Below are 24385 nucleotides of genomic sequence, written 5' to 3' on the forward strand. Positions count from 1 at the left end.
ATGTCACTGATTTTTTTTTTTTTTTAAATGCTGACAGACTTTCTTAGATTAAATTCAACAAACTCATGGAGTATCTGCTATCTGGAAAATAGTTAAGTGTGAGAACTCAGGGTTTAGGACTCAGCATAAATCAACTCAACTCTAGCTCCATATCCCGTCTCCACCAAATGGAAAAAAACTTTTAACCACACCGTGCCCCAATTTCTGCAACTATACGGATAACCGTACCTTCTTCACCAGATTGTGAAGTCAAAGGAGTTAGGGCCTTGACACACTTAGTGTTCAGTAAATGTCAGTGGTGGTAAGGCGGTAAAGTGCCATCAGATGCTGGGGGGGGGGCAGGGAACAGAGAAACTGGGACATGGGCACTGTCCTCACTGAGCTTACAGCTAGAGAAAAAGTAGCAGCAATTCAAAGACAGTGTGATACAAGCACCTTGGCTGGTGAAAGCCTCTGGAGTACAAAGAAAGGGAAGACCTAGAAAGAGCTATTAATCCAGGTGCTGAGGTCATATAGGGCTTCCCAGAAGAGGTGACAGACAGCAGGTCATTCCAGGATGAGAGGAGAGCGTGTGAAGAGTGCTGGAAGTTAAAAAGAACAGACCAGCAGCTGAGCGTAGAGGACTATGCCCAGATCCAGAATGCTGGAGGCAGAAGAGAGGCAGAGAGAAGCCCACGCAGACAGCAGGGCCCCTTCGAAACTAGGTTAAAGATTCTGGGCTTTCACTTCAGGAACAACGGAGACTACCGAGAAGTTTCTAGCATAAGCACACCTGCATTTCACAGACTATGCTGCTGCAGAGTGGAGAAATGGATTGAGAGGGGGCAAGACTGGAAAGGGAAGCCCAGCTCGGGGGCAGCTGCTAGGGTTTTCCAGCAGTGGGGCTAGAAGCCAGGGAACAGCAGCAGAGAGACGAGGTCGGAATCTGAGACGATGGGAGGAAGCGCAGAGATGTGGACCTGATGCAGAACAGTCCCTGGAAAGGCAACGGGATGGGCTGTTATGCTGGTCACCGAGGAAGGAAGCACAGGTCTTGGGTGGTTTTAGGGGAGGAAAGATGCGTTCAGTCTAGGTGGGACTCAATGGGAAGGATCACTTACTTCAACCGAGTCAGGCTGGGGCAGGTCAGTCTTTCAGGTCTACAGCAGACCAGTCTCTATCTTGAGAGGGGGGAAAAAATTCATTCTTCATTCCCCAAATTAGAACATCTAAACCAAACAGATTTTATCTTGCTCTTATCTGGGCTCCAACTGCAAAAGATGTTTTAAAAAAAAATTTTTTTAAAGGCAGTCCTGTCCATCTCACACATTCCATGGTGTAACTCTTTCTGTATAAACAGATTTTAAGATGGGTATCTGTGGCTCTCAACAAGTTTATTACAAGTCACACTTTAAATTCTCCTGCTTGGAAAGTTAGCAACATTAGCCAGAGATTCTTAGTTTACTTGAGAATATTACTGTATTGAAGAAAGCAATCCTAAACCCTCATTTCCTAGGTTTTAAAGCATATAAACCCCCACTTACACCCTTCGAAATAAAATTGCTGGGAACAACACTAACCATATGTGTGCATTTGTCTGGACAAAAACACCTATGTTGATATTTATAAATGCAACATGAGATTCAATCTTGGCCCAAAAAGTATCAATGATCAATCCAACCAGAAGCTAGACTCATCACAAACACAAGATCACTCTCGCTGCCACACCATGTGCTCATTCAATGCATATAGAGATAATGGTTACAGGCAATAGTGACTGTTCTACACGCTTTCCTGAAGGTATACCGCACTGGTCTACACTCCAGCCATCAAACAGTCTGCCTTACCTCGTTTCCTCACGAAGAGCCTGCAAATTGTCCCCCAATGCCCATTCCCTTCTACCTTTCAAGAACAGAATCCCCAGAGTCTTCCATCCTTACTTGAGTCCCTATTGCCAAGCCTCCTTTGTAGTGATGTAGACCTGTGACTCAAGTTCCAATACTCAGGAGGTGAGGGGAAGTGATGTGTGCAACTCCCAGGTCATGCCCATAAAAGGAACTGCTTGTCCTCTGCTTCTCTTTCCCAGACTAACAAAGATGTAGGAGCAGTGAGCTGTCTTCAGCCAGCACCTGAGCAGAACCTGGGCAATGAAAGAACAAGCCAGAAGGAGTCCAAGTCTCTAAATTTTTCCATGAAATAAAAATATGCTGTTTAAGTCACGGTTACTTTTTTATTAAAAGAGCCAAGCCAGTATCTTCATTCACTTCTGTTCCATTAACGTCTACAATTACACAGAGTGTCTTCAGGAAAGGAGTGCCTCATTTGGTCCTGGGAGTTTTTCATTTCTTTATCATAATCGCACGCATCACTGCATCCCACACAGTTTACAACATGTATTTAGGCTGGAGTCTTCAGGAGACCATACCTGTTGTGCCAACACCAGTCCTCTCCATCTGGTCATATATTCAACCTGTTCCTGAGTTTGTTGCTGGAGCCAGTATTTGAAGAGCCCACATACAGGACTTTTAGTCCATCCCAAAAGTATTTAACTTTGGTGTTAACACATGATGGGGACCTCCTAATGCCAGCATCAGGACTTGCCTACCGTTGACTTGTTTTCCCTCCAAGAACAAGCAACAGTTGTACAGAATGCTCTCTACTTCTCCCTTTGGTGCCTGTGGGAGGCAGAACACTCCTTCCCCTCCCCCACAGGAGGGGCACATCCCAGTCCCCAAAACCTGCACACATGTTCTGTTCCGTGGCAAAAGGGCCCTCTGCAGATGTGACTCCTGATTCAGTCAAAGGTTAGCCTGGATTATGACCCACAAGAACCCAACTGAATCCCTAAGGATCCTTACAAAGAGGGAGACTGAAGGGTCAGGAGTGTCCGAGGAGCATATGTGACAACCGAAGCAGAGTTGGATTGCTGTCATTACTGGAAGGGGGCCCTGAGCTAACGAATACAGGCAGGCACCAGAAGCCCAAAAAGCCAAGGATGAGGTGCTTTTCTCAGGAAAGAGCACGGCCCTGCCAACATCGTGTTCTGAGCCCAGTGAAACCTACTTCAGACTTCCAACCTCCAGAATAATAAAATGTATGTTCTTTCAAGCCACCAAATTTGTAGTCATCTACTTCAGCAGCAATAGGATATAAATGCAGGGTCCTTACATGTAGCACTGTACATTATAAAAATGCAATCGAAGTTTAGGGGAACATTTATGCAGGCCTAAAAAGCCAGATGGAAATTAGCAGTTTTATATTTGAGAGTTGGGGGGAGGAGCTAATTGGGTGATGGGCATTAAAGAGGGCACCTGACGGAATGAGCACTGGGTGTTCTACACAACTGATGGATCATTAAACTCTATTAACTATCATTAAACTCTAAACTAGTAACACACTATATGTTAACTTGAATTTAAATAAGATTAAAAAAAAATACTCAGTATTAGTATTATTAATATACAAGTGTTTTCCCATTTTATTGTACTAGCATAGGTAGCTCTCCCTGTCCCCTCCTGGGGGGAAAAGTCACAGAAGTTGCATAGGAGCAGTTTGGCAGGTAAAAGCAAATGTCCTAGCTCAGTAAGGATAACCATTACCCACTGCTGAATGAACTCCTCTCAGGATGAATGTGGATCCCTTTTTTTTTTTTTTTTAAACAAATTTATTGTTCTAAAGGATGAGTGCCTGCTGGTAAAATAATAGCATTTGACACTTCCTGTGAAGACCGACAAATCTAGAGTTTTTACAGCTCTATTACTAAGCAAAAGCGCTAACCATGCATGTTATGTTACTGGTATTTAGATCAAATCTCATTCATCACTAGACAGAACTGTAGTTCCTGCAGGTGTTGGATCCAGAGAGGCAACAACAGGCCAGTGGGGTCATGTGCTTTAATCAATACCATCCTGGGGGACTGATTAACTGCCCTGACTTCATTCCCTTCAGGCCTCGTCATTCAGTTTTGATCCAAGGGGTTCACCATCCATCAGAAAGGTGGCTCCATGCTCAGACTACAGCTCCACACTGCTTCTGGCCACCACCAGCTGCTGTGCTGTGGGTGTGATGGTTCTTGTTCCCAGCTCAGAAGTCCCTAGAGCTGGATCCAGTTTCCTGGGAGGGCACGCACACTGACATTCCAAAGGGAAGTCCTAAACTATGCCCCAATATGCCCTTTTGTCCAGAGTTAATCTGCAAGTGACCACAGAAGATTCATTTCAAAATCACATTCTCATGTATCGTGGGTTTCCACTGCCAGGATTTCATAAAATCATAGACCCACAACTGTAATGTAAACTCCTGGACTGAACTTACTTCCCCTCCTTCCTCCTGACCAGAGCCCAGTGAATGTTGTTTAATACCCAAAATAGTTTAGATCCATGTAACAGGACTCCTTTTGTTTCAAAAACTAAATTACTTCTTTGTAATACATCAGGACATCACATTCCGGAGAACACACATTATCTCCTGCACTACCGGGCACAGGTCGAGGAGCTTAACTTCTGGTTCTAAAGGCTCTCCTGCTTCACTGTTGCAGTTTGTTCTAGGCCTTGGTAGCCATTAGAACCACTGCGGAAGTGTCAGTTTCTCCACCTGTGGCTTAAGTCTCCTGCCTGCAAGATTTATTTTCTTCAGTCTCCCGACTTAGGGCACTCAAAGCATTTCCTTTCAATTCCTAGAGAAAGCTCTGTCTATGCCAAATGTTGGAGAAGAGTGGATAGCATGCACAGGATAGCCTTTGTCGTCTCAGGAACGATTTTTATTCAAGTTTTTTTTTTTTTTTTTTAAGATTTTTTTTATTTATTTATCTGACAGAGAGAAATCACAAGTAGGCAGAGAGGCAGGCAGAGAGAGAGGAGGAAGCAGGCTCCCCGCTGAGCAGAGAGCCCGACGCGGGGCTCGATCCCAGGACCCTGAGATCATGACCTGAGCCGAAGGCAGCGGCTTAACCCACTGAACCACCCAGGCGCCCCTTTATTCAAGTTTTTAATGTTTAAGGTTCAGTATGCATTCACTGTATACAACACATTTGTACCTTGGAAGTGTTCGGCGTGTAAGTCCTGTATATAATCCATTTCGGTCTTGCTCATTTCACATTATGTATTCCTAATATGTACAAAACTGGCCTTTCTTTTTTTTTTTTTTTTTTTTAGGGGCTTAATCAGCTGCTATTTGTCCATGTTAGAAACACATAGAAATAAAAAGTCACCTAAGACCATTTCTCACCCCATAAACTCAACCATACTTTTTTTTTTTTTTTAGAACTTTTTATTTCCAACAGGTGCCAAGAAGATTTCAGGTTTATATTATTTACAATCCACAAGATTTTTCCTCCTCTTTGTTTCAGTCTGCTTGGGCTGCCATAACAAAATACCATAGAATGGGTGGCTTAAATTTTACGCCTTCATTCAGCTATAAGTCTAAGATCAGGGTGCCAGCATGGTCCAGTTCTAGCAAGAGCTCTCTTCCTGGCTCATAGAAAGCCACCTTACAGCCCAGAAAGAGCAAACTCTCCAGTCTTTTCCAAGGGCTAATCCCATCATGAAGACCTCACTCTCACGCCTGGATCTAAACCTAATAATCTCCCAAAGGCCCTATCTCCAAATACCGTCAAGTTGAGGATTAGAGTTTTAACATATGAAATGGGGGAGGCAAATACCTCAGTCCATAGCCCTCTCCTTCAGTCCATAGCCCTCTCCTTCGAGGGACAATTTTTATTTGCCTTAGAATTCATTCACAGCCACAGATTCTTCATTAATAAGCAGAGGCTGAACACCTGTTCGGTCTGTGGCCCAGGCTAAGCACTAGGTATTCCAGAATAAGTAAACAATGCCTGTCATCAACAGTGCCAGGATTCACAGGTACCAGTTGTCCATACCATATTGTGTGGACTCCCTGGGGTGGCCAGGCTCAGAGTTTTGTCCAGAGAGGCACAGATGACCAAGTCTCCAGCTGCCACAACTCTGTGTCCACGATGGGAGGCTGTGCTTCTGCAGGGCCGCTGCCAGCCAATGCCTAGGCATGCAGAGGTCCCAGAGTCAGGCCTTCTCTGCCCATCCCAGGGCTCCTCCAACAAGCAGCTTCACTCAGGGAGGCCCCCACCTGCCCCAAAACTTCCTCAGGAGCTCCCTGCTGTCTAAAGGTCCTTCCTTCTTCCCATTCTCCATGCAAGGGAGTCAACCCTGCAGCATGGTCTTAAGGCTCTCTCTCTCCTGTTCCCTCCCCCTTATCCTTCACAGACATTGCCCTGACTCTACTCTTGCATACCTAAACCCAATTTAGCATCTGCTTCTCCAAAGATTTAAAAAAAAAAAAAAAGTCATGCTCACAAAGTAACTTTACATAAAGTAAACATGTCTAATTCCCAAATAACCTATGTATCTAATTGCAGACAAATGCCACCCAATTTTGTTTTGAGCCTGTAAAGGTTATATATGAAATCCAGCATCCTGAATGAACACATAAACACATGAAGAGATATTCAGTGAGACAAGCAGCTGAAACAAGTAATATAATAAAAATCTGGGGCGCCTGGGTGGTTCAGTGGGTTAAAGCCTCTGCCTTCGGCCCAGGTCAGGATCTCAGGGTCCCCTGGGATGGAGCCCCGCATCGGGCTCTCTGCTCATCGGGGAGCCTGCTTCCTCCTCTCTCTCTGCCTGCCTCTCTGCCTGCCTGTGATCTCTGTCAAATAAATAAAATCTTTAAAAAAAAAAAAAAAAGAATAAAAATCTGATTCTTCTTAAATTCAACTTATGGCTGAAAACTGCTCATTTTAATGGAAGTAATGGGACCTAGAGCTACTGAGCACTTCCCACATCCCAGCCAGTGTACGAGTTACCGGGGAGGATCCATGGACAAACACAAGCAAGGCTCGCTGCCCTCAACCCTACAACCTGTGGTCATATCATTTACCTCGAATTCTTGCTTTAACCATTTGACAAGTTCCTTAAACTTGTGTGCACACCTGTGAAGGATTCTTTTGTACACGATGGGAAACAAAATCACGAAGTTTTTAAATCCTTCCTTAGGAAATAATTTGGTCTTCAGAAGTAAGTATCATTGTATTTCCTGTCCACGGTCTCAGAAACCCCTCCACCTAAGCCTTCAAAGGGAGAAGACAACACTTTTGTTGCTGAGTCTTAAGACTGGAAAAGTCCTTTCATGCTTTTCCACACAGATACCACTCCAGGTTTCTGAATTAAGAAACTGGCTCAGGGCATTTGAGTCAACGGATACAGATGGATGTGGGGAGGGAAAAAAAAAAATTGCTACAGTGGGTTGGGATTTTCTTTTTCTGCTGCAAAATACATCCTATGTACAATAAAGTATATAAAGGAATTATGTAGTTCAAAGAATGACTATAAAGCAAACACCACATATAGGCCGTTCAAGTTAAAGAGACTATTACTGAATCGTTTAAGGCTTTTTTTTCCCCCTTCCCTCCAATCTCCTAGGGCAGAGTTTCTCAACCTCAACACTATCAGCATCTTGAGCCAGATAATCCTTACCTGCTTAACCAGTGTGGGGTTGGACGCTTAGTAATAGCCCCGGCCTCCATCCACTAGATGCCAATAGTACCACTACCCCTTACCCACCCGCAGCTCAGCTGTGGCAACCAAAAGGTCTCCAGCCATTGCAACGTAACCTCTGAGAGCAAAATTCACTCACTGCTGACAACCACCACTGCCCTGAAAGGTAACCTCTAAAATTCTGTGTGTCTTTATAATGCATCTTTATATATGTAGTCCTACAACAATGCATTGCTCAGTTTTGCTATTTCTGAACTTTGTAGAAATGAAATCAAACTGCATGTATTTTCCTGTGACTTGTCTTTTTTCATTCAAAATTATGAGTAAAATGTATTGTCAATTGTACAGCTGGAGTTCATGTACATTTCTTTGGTCCTCTATTTCTGTGGCTGTATAGCATACTAGGAAATTAAAACTCCACAATTAATCCAGTCCATTACTAACAGACATTCCTAACACTGTGTTTTTATGAATACTTCTAGGGCCAGTCGCTGCATAAGTCATCTTATAATTACACAACAATTTCCTCTGAGGAATATACCTAGGAGTAGATGTGCTTGTATCACAGAATATGCTGGCATTCAACTTTATTGTTTTCCAAAGTGGGTGTAGAAAACTACACACCCACCAGCAGTGGAGGGCAAATCCCGTGGTTCCACGTGCTCTCCAACACTCAGTTCTTCATATATATTTTCACAGCATTTGGTACTGCAGAAATACACAGCGCTTACCGTGTGAATGCCAATTCTACAAACGGCAAATGAGATCTGGATACATTCAGACATTCTCTACGAGATTAAGAATAAGAAATTACAACTAAATGTTTGTCCCACGGAACGGACTTCTCCCCCCTTGACTTGCTTCCCTCTTTAAAGAAAATCTGCTGTATTCGGATATCTGCTTTGTGAACAAGTGGCAGAATTTTTCCCTCCTGTTTGTTCTAGGCCAGCTCACGTAAGACCTTGTCAATAACAGAGTGTGCGGCACAGGGCTTTAATCACGGACTAGAAAGCAGGGTCTTCAATCGCAGTAACAACTCAATTCAGTATCATATAAGAAATGGGATTTGTTGTAATGGCTTGATTTCATTTCAATTCTGCTCCAATATCCAATTTTTAATTCTTTATTAGCAGTAGTTTTATAAGCATTTATGTAGTTCAATTCTTGGGCCTTAATGTCTACAGTCCTTATGGAAAAGTAACTTCATAGGGGTGCCTGGATGGCTCAGACAGTTAAGCAACCAACTCTTGGCTCAGGTCGTGCTCTCAGGGCTGTGAGACTGGGCCCCACATAGGGCTCTGGACTGGGTGTGGAGCATCCTTGAAATTGTTTCCCCCCTCCCTCTCTGCCCCTCCCTAAAAAAAGAAAAGTAACTTTGTAGAAATGAAAACCTCCTAGTTAAATACTGAACATTTTGAACTGGCTGCATTTAGAGAAGACTGAGGTTCTCAGTCTCCGGGTATCACTGCAGTATTCCCTTTAGAATTTACCACTTCTCCCAAATCAAGTTCAGATTCCTAAAACTCATGCCCACTTGCAAAACCATGCATACCAAACACAAATATGATTTTAACTGGAGAAACAACTGCACATTAAGTTGGTAGATAGTCAAAATAACTCTGTACAGTTTGACATTGTTTTTATGGTTATTGTAAAGAACTTCTACATAAACGTTTATAATACCACAAATCTCAGTCACAGTTGTCATCCATTGTGCCAAGGAAGCAGAGCTACAGGATTCCTGATTCCCATGGTAGCCAAAATGCTTTTAAAGATCTATTCCTTCTGAAGGTCAAGAAGTCCTACCAGATTGATTCTTCAAAAAAGTCTGACTCTAAGAAATTAAACCCTGGAATACTGGTAAGGAAAAGATTGAAAGCCAAAGGCGCTGTATACATGAACATCCAAATAATAAATAACACTGGGGGGAAAAAATCAAACTCAGAAGATAATTTGTTGGGCGAAGTTCTTAATCTAAACTTTCAGAAAGTTCCATTCACTGGTGCTACTGGTTCAGAACAAGTGACTGATGACTTAATCTCGGGGAATGTTTCATTAAGCTATCATCAACACTACTAGGTTTCTTTATTTTGAATGAAAAGCCTTACTGAAAATACCCCGGGGCAAGGCTATAGGCTAGGAGACAGAATACTCACTACACCTAGTCCCACATTCATTCTTCCCTTCCACCTTTGAAAGTCACACCAATTTGTTCTTTATACAAATTGATTTAACAACCCTCAGTAAGCGGAAAAGGTTATTTCCCCCCAAGAGACAAGTAACTAACTTATTTTCAGTCGCTTGGAATAAAAAATTCTATTTTCCAGCCATCCCTTGAGCTAGGGATGGTCCTGTAACTCAATTCTCCATAACAAGATTTAAGTAAAGGGTGAACATAGGGAACAGACTCTATGAGGGACCCTTCTCGCTCTTCTGCCTTTCCGAGCTTTCTCCACTCTGCAGAAACAGCTTGTTGTAGTCTGTGAGACTGGCTGTAGCGCCAGAGACTTCCTCAGCGGGAGGGCACCCTGAGAAGGACAGGCCCATGAAGAAGAGCCCAAGCATGAGTGAGCCTGGGGACACGCGTGACAGTGGAGCTGCCACACCAACCCCTCCACACTCAGTACGTGGAACAGAGACCAACCCTGAACTTGTTTAAAAACGGTTTTGTGTCTCTCAGCCTCCTAATCCTAACTGCTACTGAGCACTATTTGTAAGTAGATGTCCCCGGGGCCATAAAGGAGTCCTACACTTTGTCATTAGAGAGGGATTCTGTGAGAGTTTTACCTTTCAAAAAGGAGATGTTCATTGCTTAGTTGTTAAAAAACCCACTTTCCACTCCTTCTTTTTTACATTCCCAAAACGTAAAAGTACTGTTTGGGGATTGCCAAAGCCATTACCCTGAAAATCCTGAACTTAACTGCATTTTCTTCTAACTAACCTTATTATCTCATTCCTTCCTCCCCTTATCAATACACAGTGCCTTCATGTGGCATCCCACCGCTGGCCCAGCAGCAGGACCACCATCCAGCTCTAGCAGCCTTCTGCACTACGGTTCTCACGAATGGCGTCTCTCCTCTAATAAGAGGGAGTCAGATAAAGAGGGCTGAAAGCATAATAAACTTCCTCTGGCCATGGTAGAAGAACCAGTAGATACTTAAAATGGATTAGCTCATATTCTCTCCCTGTACAGATGCTCTATTTGCAAGAACTCATTTTAATGGTAAACCCGTGGGACATAATACACAGCTGAGAATGAAAAATGAGTACTTATTTCCAATTAAAGAATGAAGCTCTACCCTAGATAAACTCTGACCCAGTAGCCTCTAAATCAGCATCTATAAATCTACATTCAGACGTGCCTAAGAACTAAAGAATGTTCTCCACAATAGCCTTCAGAACAATCTCCTCTTTGCAGTCTGACAAAAGTGCAAGACAGATGCTGTCAAAATTAAGATGTTAAGATAGGTCTCTAGAACAACATGTGTAATCCAGAAGAAAAATACTCAAGTTGAAATAGGATTACTTACAGTTTACTGTTGTTTTCCCTAAGAAATTTCAAAGGTGAGCATGAAAATAAAGGAGAAAAAAAAAATCTTCAACAAGATGTCAGCAAATGTTATTTACTACAACAGTCCAAAATGAATTTCAAGGTATAACAAATTTTCAGTTCCAGAGGGTATAAAAACACTCCATTTCTCGTCTTCTAAAAGCTCTTTTAATAGCCTGATGTGTTATGCAATCCATCCTGATGTAAAGTTGGTCATGTTTCCTTATTTTCTCCTCTGTAATTCTGCGTGTGGGAAGATTAAGAGGTTTATCTAGCCTTGCAAGGCCAACTCTGTAGAGTACTACGAGTAACATCAGAACTGAGGCAACAGGAGAGGAGGAGGGAAAGCAGTTAGAAGCCCTTCGAAGGAGGCCCACACCTGGCTCATCTCTTGCCAAAGAAAGCAACCATCTAGCAGGTTCTCTTGACAGCATCCCAAAACAAATGCGCTAGAGGCATAGATGCAAGATTTGGGGGAACTGTGGACAGAGAAGACCCGTTCTAGTGCATTCCACGGTGCATGTGAGCCTCAAAGTGCTCGTGGGTGGAATCCTCCCTCAGTAAAGGTCATGTCAGTCGCCATGCTTTAGTCATTCCTCCAGACTGACAGAAACAAAGCCCTGGGAATGCCACTTACTTCAGAACACAGTATTTTCCTTCTGTGAGTGTTGGCACTGAAAACATTAACAGTGAATTATTTAACAACTCCCTCAGTATGCTCTAAAGGTTACTTTCCCCAAATAAGAAATAACTTTTTTTAAAAAGTCTTAAGTGTTTATTTATAAAATACAATTTTGTTTACAAAACGTAGAGGATTTTGTTCCTCAGCATCTATTTTATAGCTTCGTCAGAGGGCGATCATGAACCTGGAAAGAAACATTTGCACCTAAAGCAAAGCTAACAAAATTGGCCTCTTGACATTTTCTACATTGTTTTCCGGCGTCAAAGTGCCACCATCATCCCAAGAGCACCTATACCTCCCGAGGGATCACCAGCTGTCTGGCTATGGGATACAGGAGTTCACCTAGTAATTTAAAAAGAAATCCTTGCCCTCACCTGTTAAACACAGACACAGACACACACACAGACACACACACACACACAGACACACACACACACACACACACACAGCCCATGCATGAGCTTTCTGTGAAATTCAGTCACAAAGATCTGAAAAGCCATCTAGCAGAAATAACCTCAGAGATTGGTGAAGTCATGTAGCAGAAATAATCCTACACACGTATAAATCATCCTACCAAAGTTTATTGGTTTCATCACAGCAACGTTTTGGCCAATCTTCTACAAACAGCACTGAAAGTCACAGGTAAGACCCACACAGATGATTTTGGCTCAATGTTGAAGAAAATTCTAACTTAATAGTTAGACTTAATAGTACAAGAAGGAATGAAAAGCTCTTCTTATTTACCAGATTAAAAATTAATACCACTTGCCTTGGGGGAGTTTACACCTTCACTTTTTATGAGGCAGTGGGGATAAATTCAATCCAAATAAACAAACAAACAAAAACCCCTTATTATGCTGAGTGAAATAAGTCAATCAGAGAAAGACAATTTTCATACATCTCTCTGATATGAGGAATTGGCGAGGGTCCTGGCGGGTAGGGAGGGAAAAAATGAAACAAGATGGGACCAGGGAGGGAGACAAACCATAAGAGGCTCTTAATCTCAGGAAACAAACTGAGGGTTGCTGGGGGGTTGGGGAGTGGGAGGGATGGGGTGCCTGGGTGATGGACATTGGGGAGGTATGTGCTATGTTGAGCTCTGTGAATTGTAAGACTGATGATTCACAGACCCGTACCTCTGAAACAAATAATACATTCTATGTTTAAAAAAACAAAACAAGGGATGCCTGGGTGGCTCAGTTGGTTAAGCAGCCTTTGGCTTGGGTCATGATCCCAGCCTCCTGGAATAGAGTCCCATCGGGCTCCTTGCTCAGCAGGGAGCCTGCTTCTCCCTCTGCCTCTGCCTGCCACTCTATCTGCCTGTGCTCACTCTCTCTGTCAAATAAATAAATAAAATATTTAAAAAACAAAACAAAACAAAACCTTGCTCAGCATCATTAACGTGACAGGCATTGCTTGGCAAATATTACGTATACAAAGATAAAGGAGACCAAACCCTGGCATCAGTGGTCTTCAGGAGAGTGATTTAACAGACTCGTGACAGACAACGGCAATAGAAAGAAATGTGTTCAGCATAATGAGAGGTATGTACAAAGGGGTTTAGGGAGACATGGTGGGAGTGCTGAACCCACTGAAGACTTTCTAGAGGGGGAAACCTCCTTAACAGAGTTCTAAAAGATTAGGAGTTAGCTAGGTGAAAGGAAGTACAGAAGATAGTTCCAGCTGAACATGACCCGAGTAGAATCATGAACCATCACAGGACCGGCAAGCATCCGAGGGCTACTGGTACAGGCCTTAAACATCCTATTTTTAAAGAATCACTTCTCAATCTGTTATTGGTCCTTACTGTCTACATACTATCTATGATGCATATTAATATACGAAACATGGTCCTTTTAAGACTTAACCTCTAACTGCCTGCACTAAAGGAAGCTCCATTTGTCCAGGATTTTATCAAGGATTAAGCAGCCTGTCAAGTTACAAAGCCTGCTCTGCCTCTAGACCGCTGCAGACGAAAAAGGCTCACCACCCAAGCTTGCTACAGCTGATTAAACTAGAAGGCCGTCCATCCACAAGCTGGCCAACAACCATGGTGTGGCCCAGCAGGGAGAGCTGGGCTAGACCAATCATTCTTGCTCTCCAAAATATGAATGGAAAAATACCAAGAAGATGAAGCAGTTAGCAGAGGGAAGTGAAGCTGAGAGAATACAAAAAGCAAAGCTATTAAGTAACTTCATGACCATGAAGAATCACAGCGGCCTACTTTAGGAGGAAGCCAAAAGTAGGACTAAAGAAACTACACAGAAAAGAGATCTACAAAGCAGAGAAGAACAACTCAGTTATCTCAAGAAGTAGATATAGGCACGCCTGGGTGGCTCAGTGGGTTAAGCCTATGCCTTCGGCTCAGGTCATGATCCCAGGGTCCTGGGTCGAGCCCCACATTGGGCTCTCTGCTCAGCGGGGAGCCTGCTTTCCCCCTTCTCTCTACCTGCCTCTCTGCCTACTTGTGATTTCTCTGTTAAATAGATAAATAAAATCTTTAAAAAAAAAAGTAGATATAGAGAGATACAGCTAGGTGAAGAATAACTGAAAAGAGCTACAGAGAAGTCGGTTTCTAAGTGAAAAAGTTATATATCCTCCAGCTTCTTCTGCAGCTATATATGGCAATGTGACCAATTCAAGATTATCAGAAAGTCTGAAGTCTTCCAGAGGGAAGTACACTCCTCCACACTGTCTCCATCCTGCAACCTGGAATGCAGAAGTGATGGCAGGTGCTCTGGCAGCACTCTGAACAAGGAGTTTAAAGTCCACACGCTGAGCAGCAGCATCATAGGGCCCTAACAACTTCCAGACTTACCTGAGAAGAAAGACAAGTATCTACCTTGTTGAAGCCACTACTTTCCAAACAATTCCAACCCTAACAGATAAGTTGTAGAGACCATGTAATCTCAACAAGAAGGATAGTCCTTTAAGACAGTTAAATGGAAGTGTGATGTATTCCACTTTACACTAGTATTTTCTTCAATGTAGAGGTGGGGAAACCACAGTCAGCACGTGAAAGAACTAGGATTTGGGAACCCAAATCTTTCAGACTTGGGAGTCCAAAGTCATTAATCATTAAAAACAAATGAATGCAAATGAAGTCAAAGAGAGAAAAGCAAGTTCACAAATATTTGATGGTTCTGATACTTGACTACCAAAGCCCATTTTTAAAAACTGAATGCAGTAGCACTTATCAACCACAGACAACACTTCTGACAAATCTCCATGACCTTCTAGACTATCTAGACATAAAGACTTCTCCCAACACAAGTATTCTACTCTCAGCACCTAGGGAAAAGGCGCATGGCCACCAGAAACTGAATATAGGCACCAGCCCCTTGTCCATGGCAGAACTCTGCCAAATTCTGATTTTAAGGAGTGGAATGGACTTCTAAGAGCACGGAGGATTACTGAAGAGACCTGCAGTGCATATTTTGTTTAAAGTGGCAAAGAAGTCTTTCTCATTAACTGTAAGGAAAAGAATGGCCCATACACAGTGACAAATGGAAGAGCTCAATATTAATATTTCAATCCCCAGGCAATGGCTGTCCCTGGGATGCTTCACTGCTGCAGCGTGGTAACATGGTCATCCTTTTGAAAGGCTTGGGAGTTCAGATGACCAAGTTGAGGGCCATGTTCATGGCATTAATCCTCCTCATTAAGTAAATACACATTAGTACCGAGCACCTACTTTGTGCCCAGCAGTATCCTCTGTGCAGTAGACTAAAGCAGTGCACAGAGCCCCTGCTCTCATGAGGTCTACACTCTAGTTGCTGTGCCAGCAAAACCAAGTAAGTTAGGGTGCGCCTGAGTGGTGCAGTCGGTTGGGCATCCGACTCTTGGTTTCAGCTCAGGTTGTGATCCTAGGGTTGTGGGATGGAGCCCTGCATCGCACTCCGCACTCAATACGGAGTCTGCTTGACACTCTCTCCCTCTCCCTCTGCTCCACCCGCCACTCGCACACACTCTTAAATCTTAAAAAAGTTAGAGCATAAGTGCTATAAAGAAAGTTAAGAGTAGAATGTGGAAGGGAGAGTGGATTTGAGCTATTATTAATTTTGAGAGCAGACGTGGTAATTCTATTATTATGGACAAAATGAGGGAGGACAAAAAAGCTTTCAACAACTTTGCTTTGAAAATCCCTGCTGTAGGCAAACAGAATTCTGCCATGAAAAGTCACAGCATCAGACGCTCGACTCAAGAGCCCAAAGATCCTTATTAAGAAGCAGTTCAGGGAACCACCAGGAGTATAGATTTGGGGCTCAGACTTTCTGGAATCAAATCCCAGCGACACAACTTAAGGTTTGTCAGACCCTGGGCAAGTTACTTAACCACTCTGCATTTTAACTTGTCATCTGTGAAGTGAGGATAACAGCAGTACCTACCTCAAAGAGTAGGAGGATTAAAGGAATTCTAGAAGGAAACCTTGTAAGCTCCAAATTTGTGTTTGCTTACTTTTTTAAAGTGAGTGTCTTCTGTGCTCCAGGCACACAAATTCCTCTACACATCTGCACTCAGGGGCCCCAGACCTGGAAGGCCCAGGAGATGAGCTCTGCCATCAGCTTCTAAGGACACCCTGGATCTTCTAAGTACAGCCCTGGTTTCATTCTCCAGGTGGCTCTTCCTGCTTATCTTCACATTCCAGGGTTATGACTTCTCCCTACAATCACGGTCATCCAGCACACTAACTCAAGATCCTCTAAAGAGGGGCGCCTGGGTGGCTCAGTTGGTTAAGCGGCTGCCTTCAGCTTGGGTCATGATTCCAGGGTCCTGGGATCGAGCCCCACATCAGGCTCCCTGCTCAGCAGAGAGCCTGCTTCTCTCTCTTCCCCTCTCCCTGACGCTCTGCTTACTTGTGCTCTCTCTCTCTCTGTCAAATAAACAAATAAAATATTTAAAAAAAAAAAAAAAAAAAAAGATCCTCTAAAGAAACGTTCTACCGGGGCGCCTGGGTGGCTCAGTGGGTTAAGCTGCTGCCTTCGGCTCGGGTCATGATCTCAGAGTCCTGGGATCGAGCCCCGCATCGGGCTCTCTGCTCGGCGGGGAGCCTGCTTCCTCCTCTCTCTCTGCCTGCCTCTCTGCCTGCTTGTGATCTCTCTGTCAAATGAATAAATAAAATCTTTAAAAAAAAAAAAAAAAGAAAGAAAGAAACGTTCTACCTCCTGCACTGTTGGTGGGAATGCAAGCTGGTGCAGCTACTCTGGAAAACAGTATGGAGGTTCCTCAAAAGTGGAAAACAAGCTACCCTATGACCCAGCAACCCCACCACTGGGTATTAACCTTACAGATACAAATGTAGTGATCCGAAGGGGGCACGTGCCTATAAACATGAATGTTTACAGCAGCCATGTTCACAATAGCCAAACTATTGAAAGAACCTAGATGTCCATCAACAGATGGATGGATATAGAAGATGTGGTATATATATACACAATATATATACACAATGGGGTATCATGCAACCATCAAATGAAATCCTGCCATTTGCAATGACATGGATAGAACTAGAGGGTATTACACTAAGCGAAATAAGTCAATCAGAGAAAGACAATTATCGCACGATCTCACTGATATGAGGAATTTGAGAAACAAAACAGAAGATCATAGGGGAAGGGAGGGAAAAATGAAACAAGAAGAAACCAGAGAGGGAGACACAGGACACTCAATCTCAGGAAACAAAATGAGGGTTACACAAGAGGAGGGGGGTGGGAGGGATGGGGTGGATGGGTGATGGACATTGGGGAGGGTATGTGCTATGGTGAGTGCTGTGAATTGTGTAAGACTAATGAATCACAGACCTGTACCCCTGAAACAATTAATACATTATATGTTAATTTAAAAAAAAAAAAAAAAAGAAGAAGAAGAAGAAATAAAGAAACGTTCCAAAGCCAGAGGGCTTGGCTCTATCACAGACCTGACACGCAAAAACAGAAGAGGTTTTAGTCTATGTTATATTAAGTTTTAATGGCCAATTATCTCAACATTTTAACATTCATTATTAACATGTTAGGATATTTTGTAATGACAGGCATCCAGGTGACAATGCATTGCCCAACTAGACACCTAGGAATATTGTTAGAGTCATAAGGAAATCATATTTTATTTTTTTTTTTTTTAAAGATTTTATTCATTTATTTGACAGAGAGAGATCACAAGCAGGCAGAGAGGCAGGCAGAGAGAGAGGAGGAAGCAGACTCCCTGCTTCGAGCAGAGAGCCCGACGCGGGGCTCGATCCCAAGACCCTGAGATCATGACCTGAGCCGAAGGCAGCGGCTTAACCCACTGAGCCACCCAGGCGCCCCGGAAATCATATTTTAAATATGTGGGTTTATCCTCTATTTTTTCTCTCCCACTTTTCTTTGGATGTAATTGAATACAACCTTTTAGCACTGCCCTTCTGCTGTCAGCTATTCTAGTTTTAAACTTATTTTAAGCCTCTACCTTGAACATAACATGATGCTTATATTGTGAAATGTATATTTCAAGTCCTCAAAATATACGAGTGGTCAAGCCCTTTCACTAAATCAATACCTCCATAGTTGCTTATGAAAACGACTGTCCTGCCCAGAAACACTGGTTACAGGAGAACATGGTCCAACCATCTTAAGAGTCAAAAAGCAGGGCGCCTGGGTGGCTCAGTTGGTTAATTGTCTGGTTAAGCCCCCACATCAGGCTGTCTGCTCAGCGAGGAGTCTGCTTTTCCCTCTCCCCCTGCTGCCCCTGCTTGTGTGCTCTTGCTCTCTGCCAAATGAATAAAATCTTTAAAAAAAAAAAAAATGAAGAGTCGGGGCACCTGGGTGGCTCAGTCATTAAGCGTCTGCCTTCGGCTCAGGTCATGATCCCGGGGTTCTGGGATCGAGCCCCGCATCGGGCTCCCGGCTTGGTGGGAAGCCTGCTTCTCCCTCTCTCACTCCCCCTGCTTGTGTTCCCTCTCTCGCTGTGTCTCTCTGTCAAATAAATAAATATTAAAAAAAAAAAAAAATGAAGAGTCAAAAAGCTTATTGGTTTATGAATTAAACTGTCTGGACTTCGTTTTTCTGATTGTGGAAAGGGAAGAAAGCTAAGTATGACCTTTGAGTTTAGACAGACCTGTGTTCAAATAATTCAGGGCATGACCCCAGAAAACTTACATGTTCTGAGCCTTAGTAACCAGTCCTCAGACATGAGAAAAGACTACTACTAACCTTACTGGACCAAGTACACAAGCATCAGGTGCTTGGCAAAGAAGAGACATTCCCTCAAACTCACTGAAGCCCAGGCCAAGCAGTCCCCATCTGCCGCTGGACAGTGTCCCTGACAGGTCCCCCAGCCACCACCCCCCCTCACCTCTGAATAATCCAGTGTCCATGCTGCTGTGGAGAGAGCAAAATTTCAACATGCAAATCAGGTCCCATTGCTTCCTGCTTAAAACCACTTATTAGTTTAAGCATAATCTTAAATGAAACTCAACTCCCTAGGATAACCTCCTGGCCCCAGAGGATCCTGTCAGCTTCCCTCTGGAATCTGGCTTCAAGACCAGTTTCTTGGGGCACCTGGGTGGTTCAGTGGGTTAGAGCCTCTGCCTTCGGCTCAGGTCATGATCCCAGGGTCCTGGGATCGAGCCCCACATCGGGCTCTCTGCTCAGCAGGGAGCCTGCTTTCTCCTCTCTCTCTCTGCCTGCCTCTCTGCCTACTTGTGATCTGTCAAATAAATAAATAAAATCTTTAAAAAAAAAAAAAAAAAAGACCAGTTTCTTTGGGCCACTCTTCAATACCAGATACCCACCAAATTCATGACGTCTATGAACAGACATACCGCTTTCCCACATTTGCTGAAGACAAATGGCCCCAATATCAAGGCACTTGGGGGAACTACCTGGGATTTTCTGTGAAGTCCCAGGGCTGCCTGTGCCCCACTCAGGTGGCTAGAATCTACCTACTTGTGGTCCCCAGGAACTCCACATAGTTCCCTTTTTTCCCCAAGGGACAGTACTTTTTGTCTTGTAGGTTTTATCCCCATCCCTAAAGTCTGACTGCTGGGTAGCACAGGCCCTCTCTCCTTGCAGTTCACATCCTTGCTGCCCACCTCCTCCCCAAGGTGTGCATGCTGGCCCTTCTTACTGCATGGTTTCTACTGCTAATTAATAAGAAATGGGCAGGGGCGCCTGGGTGGCTCAGTGGGTTAAGCCGCTGCCTTCGGCTCAGGTCATGATCTCGGAGTCCTGGGATTGAGCCCCGCATTGGGCTCTCTGCTCAGCAGGGAGCCTGCTTCCTCCTCTCTCTCTGCCTGCCTCTCTGCCTGCTTGTGACCTCTCTGTCAAATAAATAAATAAAATCTTAAAAAAAAAAAATAAGAAGAAATGGGCAGATACAGGGCAGTGGACCAAAAAAAAAAAAAAAAAAAAAAAAAATTCCTTGTGAGGTCTGCATACTCCTTGTCCTTGTTTCTGATTGTGTGAATAAGCAAGCCTCTTAAACTCCTATCCTCTGCCTCTGGGAGGGTCAGTCTCCCCCAAACCCTGTTCCTCACTCTCCGGCCAGACAACGCATTCACAACCCACAAACAGGATGGCCTACAGCCCCTTGCAAGCCATTCCCTTCAGGTGAGTCATTATCATTTCTGAGGGCAGAGCTCTTAATTAAGGGTTCCTTCAAGATGATTAATAAAGAAAAAAAAAGATGGTTAATAAAGACAAATGAAACACTATCACTGAAACTGTATAGAGCCATACACAATTTAAAACCATGACCCTGATTATCTTAAAGTGAGACTTCCTTAAAATTAAGAGATTACTATGCGCTGGATGTTTCGCGAGGTCATCTCTGTCCTCACAACTAGAGCCACAGGGGCATTTCTTGGCCTGTCCAATGAAACGCTGAGAAGGCGTTACCAGCACATGGCAGCAAAGGGACAGAACTTCGATTTCCACCTAGGTCTGATTCTCAACGAGTGATTTTCTAACTATACCCCAGGCAGGGTTCCAAAGAGACAGCTGGATATTTAAGGAATGTTTTTTATAAAGAAAACTGAATTTTTATTAGAGACTGAAATGAAGAAAAGCATACTCCAAAGCACTGTACATGAACTTCTAACACACCGGAGACCACCCACGCACCCCCTAACCCCCACCCCCCGTAGGCTGCCAGAGTAAGGAGTTTTTGTCAGGGGGAGGGTCAAGCCTCAGAATAAAACCTGTGTTCTGCCTTCTGGTGGACGATTTAAGATGAAGCTACTTTAAAATCTGCAAACTTTGCAACTGTGATTCCATTATGATCTTATTTTCCCCTTAATGTCACAAAAAAGAAACACAACCCAATGAACCTGGAAGATAATCCCTCAGTTCTCATCCATCTAAATGGTTAAAGTTAAAAATCCTCTAAATCTAGGGGCGCCTGGGTGGCTCAGTGGGTTAAAGCCTCTGCTTTCTGCTCAGGTCATGGTCCCAGGGTCCTGGGATAGAGCCCCACATTGGGCTCTCTGCTCTGCGGGGAGCCTGCTTCCTCCTCTCTTCTCTGCCTGTGTCTCTGCCTACTTGTGATCTCTGTCAAATAAATAAAAATCTTTTTTTAAAAATCCTCTAAATCTAAATTCAGTTTTGTGTTTATCAAAACAGCTGCATTGTCCTCACTGATCTAGAACACATCACAACAAAAGAGGAATTGTAAGTTTGTAAAAATCATCTATACTAAAATAGAATTTGTTTAGATATCTGAGTTCTGCATAAGATGGGTTGGAAAGAATTCCACTGTTTAAATGAAAAGAAACATTTGAAATCCGCCCCTACACCGCAGTCAGTGATTTTTTAAATAACTCATGGTAAGCGGAGAGATGGTCTCAACTAGGGCCAACTGATAAGCAGGGGAGAAACTGAAAGAAATCTTGCCATCTACTTTACCTTCTCATTCAATCCATGAACCCCTTCTAAAATGTCCTTAACAGGTTGGAAGCAGCCCCTGCTATCATTTCCTGTTCACAGCCAATGGTATGCAAACGATCATCTATGGCCCAAATGTGGCCCGCTGCCTGATTTCGTAAATAGCGTTTTTACTGGACCATAGCCACATCCATCTATTTATGTATTGTGTTGGGCTGCTTTAGTGCCACAAGGGCAGAGCTGTGTAGTTAAGAAACAGACTGTATAGCCTCCAAAGCCTAAAATTTTTACTAGCTGGCCCTTTACAAAAAAAGTTTGCCTACCTGTTCTAGCCCACCAACTGGAGTTTTCTCCAAGCAAAGAACTGTATAGTCATTGTTTCAGGTGATAGTTCAGTAGATACAGGGTTACCTTTGTCTTATCTATGGTGCCCAAGGGCCTACCAAACATTAAGCTCTCAATAAGTATTGGATTGGGGCGCCTGAATGGCTCAGTGGGTTAAAGCCTCTGCCTTCAGTTCAGGTCATGATCCCAGGGTCCTGGGATGGAGCCCCACATCGGGCGCTCTGCTGAGCAGGGAGCCTGCTTCCTCCTCTCTCTGCCTGCCTCTCTGCCTACTTGTAATCTCTGTCTGTCAAATAAATAAATAAAATCTTAAAAAAATAAAAAATAAAAATAAAATAAAAAGCTTTAAAAAAAAAAAGTATTGGATTAAGGGACGTTAGATAAGAAGGGAGAGGCGGGGAAGAAAGATGTATAGGGCTTTTCTTCTCCCAAACTAATTTGACATTTATCCTTCATGGAATATTTTAAAAACCAATAGATCCCTTTTCTTGTTATTTGAGCACAGGGTTGTACATCTGAATTAAAATCCATGATGTGAAGTCAGTATTCCATTTCAAGCAAATAAACACGAATTAAAACATTGTTTTATGAAAGTCGTTAATTTTGAACACCCAGGAAAAGGCTACCCACACCCACTCTTAGAATATTCATTTGTTGCTGTGGTTTTAATATCACTCACCACAATAATATAAAGCAATTGGGCTAAATTATCTTTGCCTCCGACATGAACTCAGCACTCTGGATTCGGGAAATGGAAGAGAATTGCTTTAAAAAAGAGGAGTGAATCAAGCCATCAATGAGCTTGTTAGGTCTTGATTCATCTCCATCATTTCTTCCTAATCATACATTTTTATGTTGGTTTTCAAGACTTCTGTATGAAGAATTAAAATATGCATCACTTCCCACACAGCTCTCTATAATTTTGACTTTTTAAGCAACTCGCTTCATTATACTTGTGTTCTCCTATGTAACAAAGAATCTGATTTCAAGAGTTTTAAAATTAGCAACTGAAGATCTATTCTTGTCATGGAATCAAAAGAGAAAAACGTTACTCAGTCTGTTTTCTGCAACTATTTAAATTCCCGAGCACATGTAATTCCCGATAAAACGATGAGCACTGAGAAGACAAGGAATGGAATATTGAAATATTGAATGATGAAATATTGGTAGGTTCATTGAAATATTAATATTTAATTAATGCAATTTAATTAATTAATATGAACTACTATTTCATTGAAAATATTCTTGAATAATGAAATATTCATCTATGGGTATTTCCAAGGATAACCAATGCAGTTAGATGTTCTCAAATCAAGACATATTTGGGAACACTAAAGCATCACTCACACAGGACACTATTGCCTACACACTCAGGATACAGAAAAACAGCAGTCTGAGTGCACAGAAATAGAGAACAGTTCCACTTCAGGCTCAAGAAGTAATCCTGCCCACAGCCCAAGGTCAGGGCTGTAGGAGCCCTGAAAAAGCAAAGGAAACCCAGGAAGGATCAAATAATCCTATCTAAAGGACCCAGTCTTTTAAAAATGCAACCTGAAAACCCCAACAAGTCATGGGGAGATTTAGGTTACACTAAGAAATTTTATTGGTGAACTGTAGGATGTACAATATCTATACAAAATAGAACAGAAATTCAACAGTTCCAAGAGGCTTCCTACACCTAGCACAGGGACTTGAACCGAGAACTAGCTGCAGGCAAGAAAAATTACAAATGACAAAAACCTGCCAGAGTATCCAATAAATGAGAACAGTACTCCGTCTTCTCCAACTTGCGGCCCCTCTGGAAACATCTCTAAGGAAGGAGGCTAAAAGAGCTAGCCAACCAAGCACATACTAGGGGAACAAGGTCTCAAAAGAAGAAACGACTTTCGTTGGAACAGTAAGTCTGGGGAACGACCTCAGAAAAGGGGCCTGCTGAGTTTAAAGGGAGTAGTTTTGGGGTGCCTGGGTGGCTCAGTGGGTTAAAGCCTCTGCCTTCGGCTCAGGTCATGATCCCAGTGTCCTGGGATCGAGCCCCACACTGGGCTCTCTGCTCGGCAGGGGGCCTGCTTCCCTTCCCCTCTCTCTGCCTGAGTCCCTGCCTGCCTGTGATCTCTGTGAAATAAATAAATAAAACCTTATAAATAAATAAATAAATACATACATACATACAAACAAACAAACAAACAAACGGAGTAGTCTCATTTGGCCAAACAACTCAGGTTGCAGCTCCAAGCAGAGCTGGCCTACAGACAGGTGCAGGCCACCGTGGGCCATGCCAGGACCTTTCACCCCCAGAAATCAGAAATAGCGGCCACTTGGAGCACTAACTCAGCAGCTGCAGTATCTTTAAGCCAATTACTCTGCACTGTGTTTATCAGATGGAGGTAGGAAGGTTTTTGAAAAGCTGGCACTGGGAAAATGAATGGAATTGGACTAGAATTTT

General features: G+C 43.2%; 1 protein-coding gene across 2 annotated transcripts in view; it reads right to left on the bottom strand.

Annotated features, from left to right (window-relative positions):
- ARL15 (ADP ribosylation factor like GTPase 15) overlaps positions 1–24385 on the bottom strand; it is a 404995-nt gene that overhangs the window by 363649 nt on the left and 16961 nt on the right. The window contains exon 2 of one of the 2 annotated variants that reach the window (XM_047731735.1): positions 8240–8296. The exons of the other annotated variant lie outside the window; for it this stretch is intronic. Within the exon in view, the coding sequence (XP_047587691.1) occupies positions 8240–8296 (57 nt within the window). The remainder of the gene's footprint in view (positions 1–8239; positions 8297–24385) is intronic. 2 annotated transcript variants of the gene reach the window in all.

The sequence above is a fragment of the Lutra lutra genome, chromosome 5, assembly GCF_902655055.1.
Source record: "Lutra lutra chromosome 5, mLutLut1.2, whole genome shotgun sequence".
NCBI lineage: Eukaryota > Metazoa > Chordata > Mammalia > Carnivora > Mustelidae > Lutra > Lutra lutra.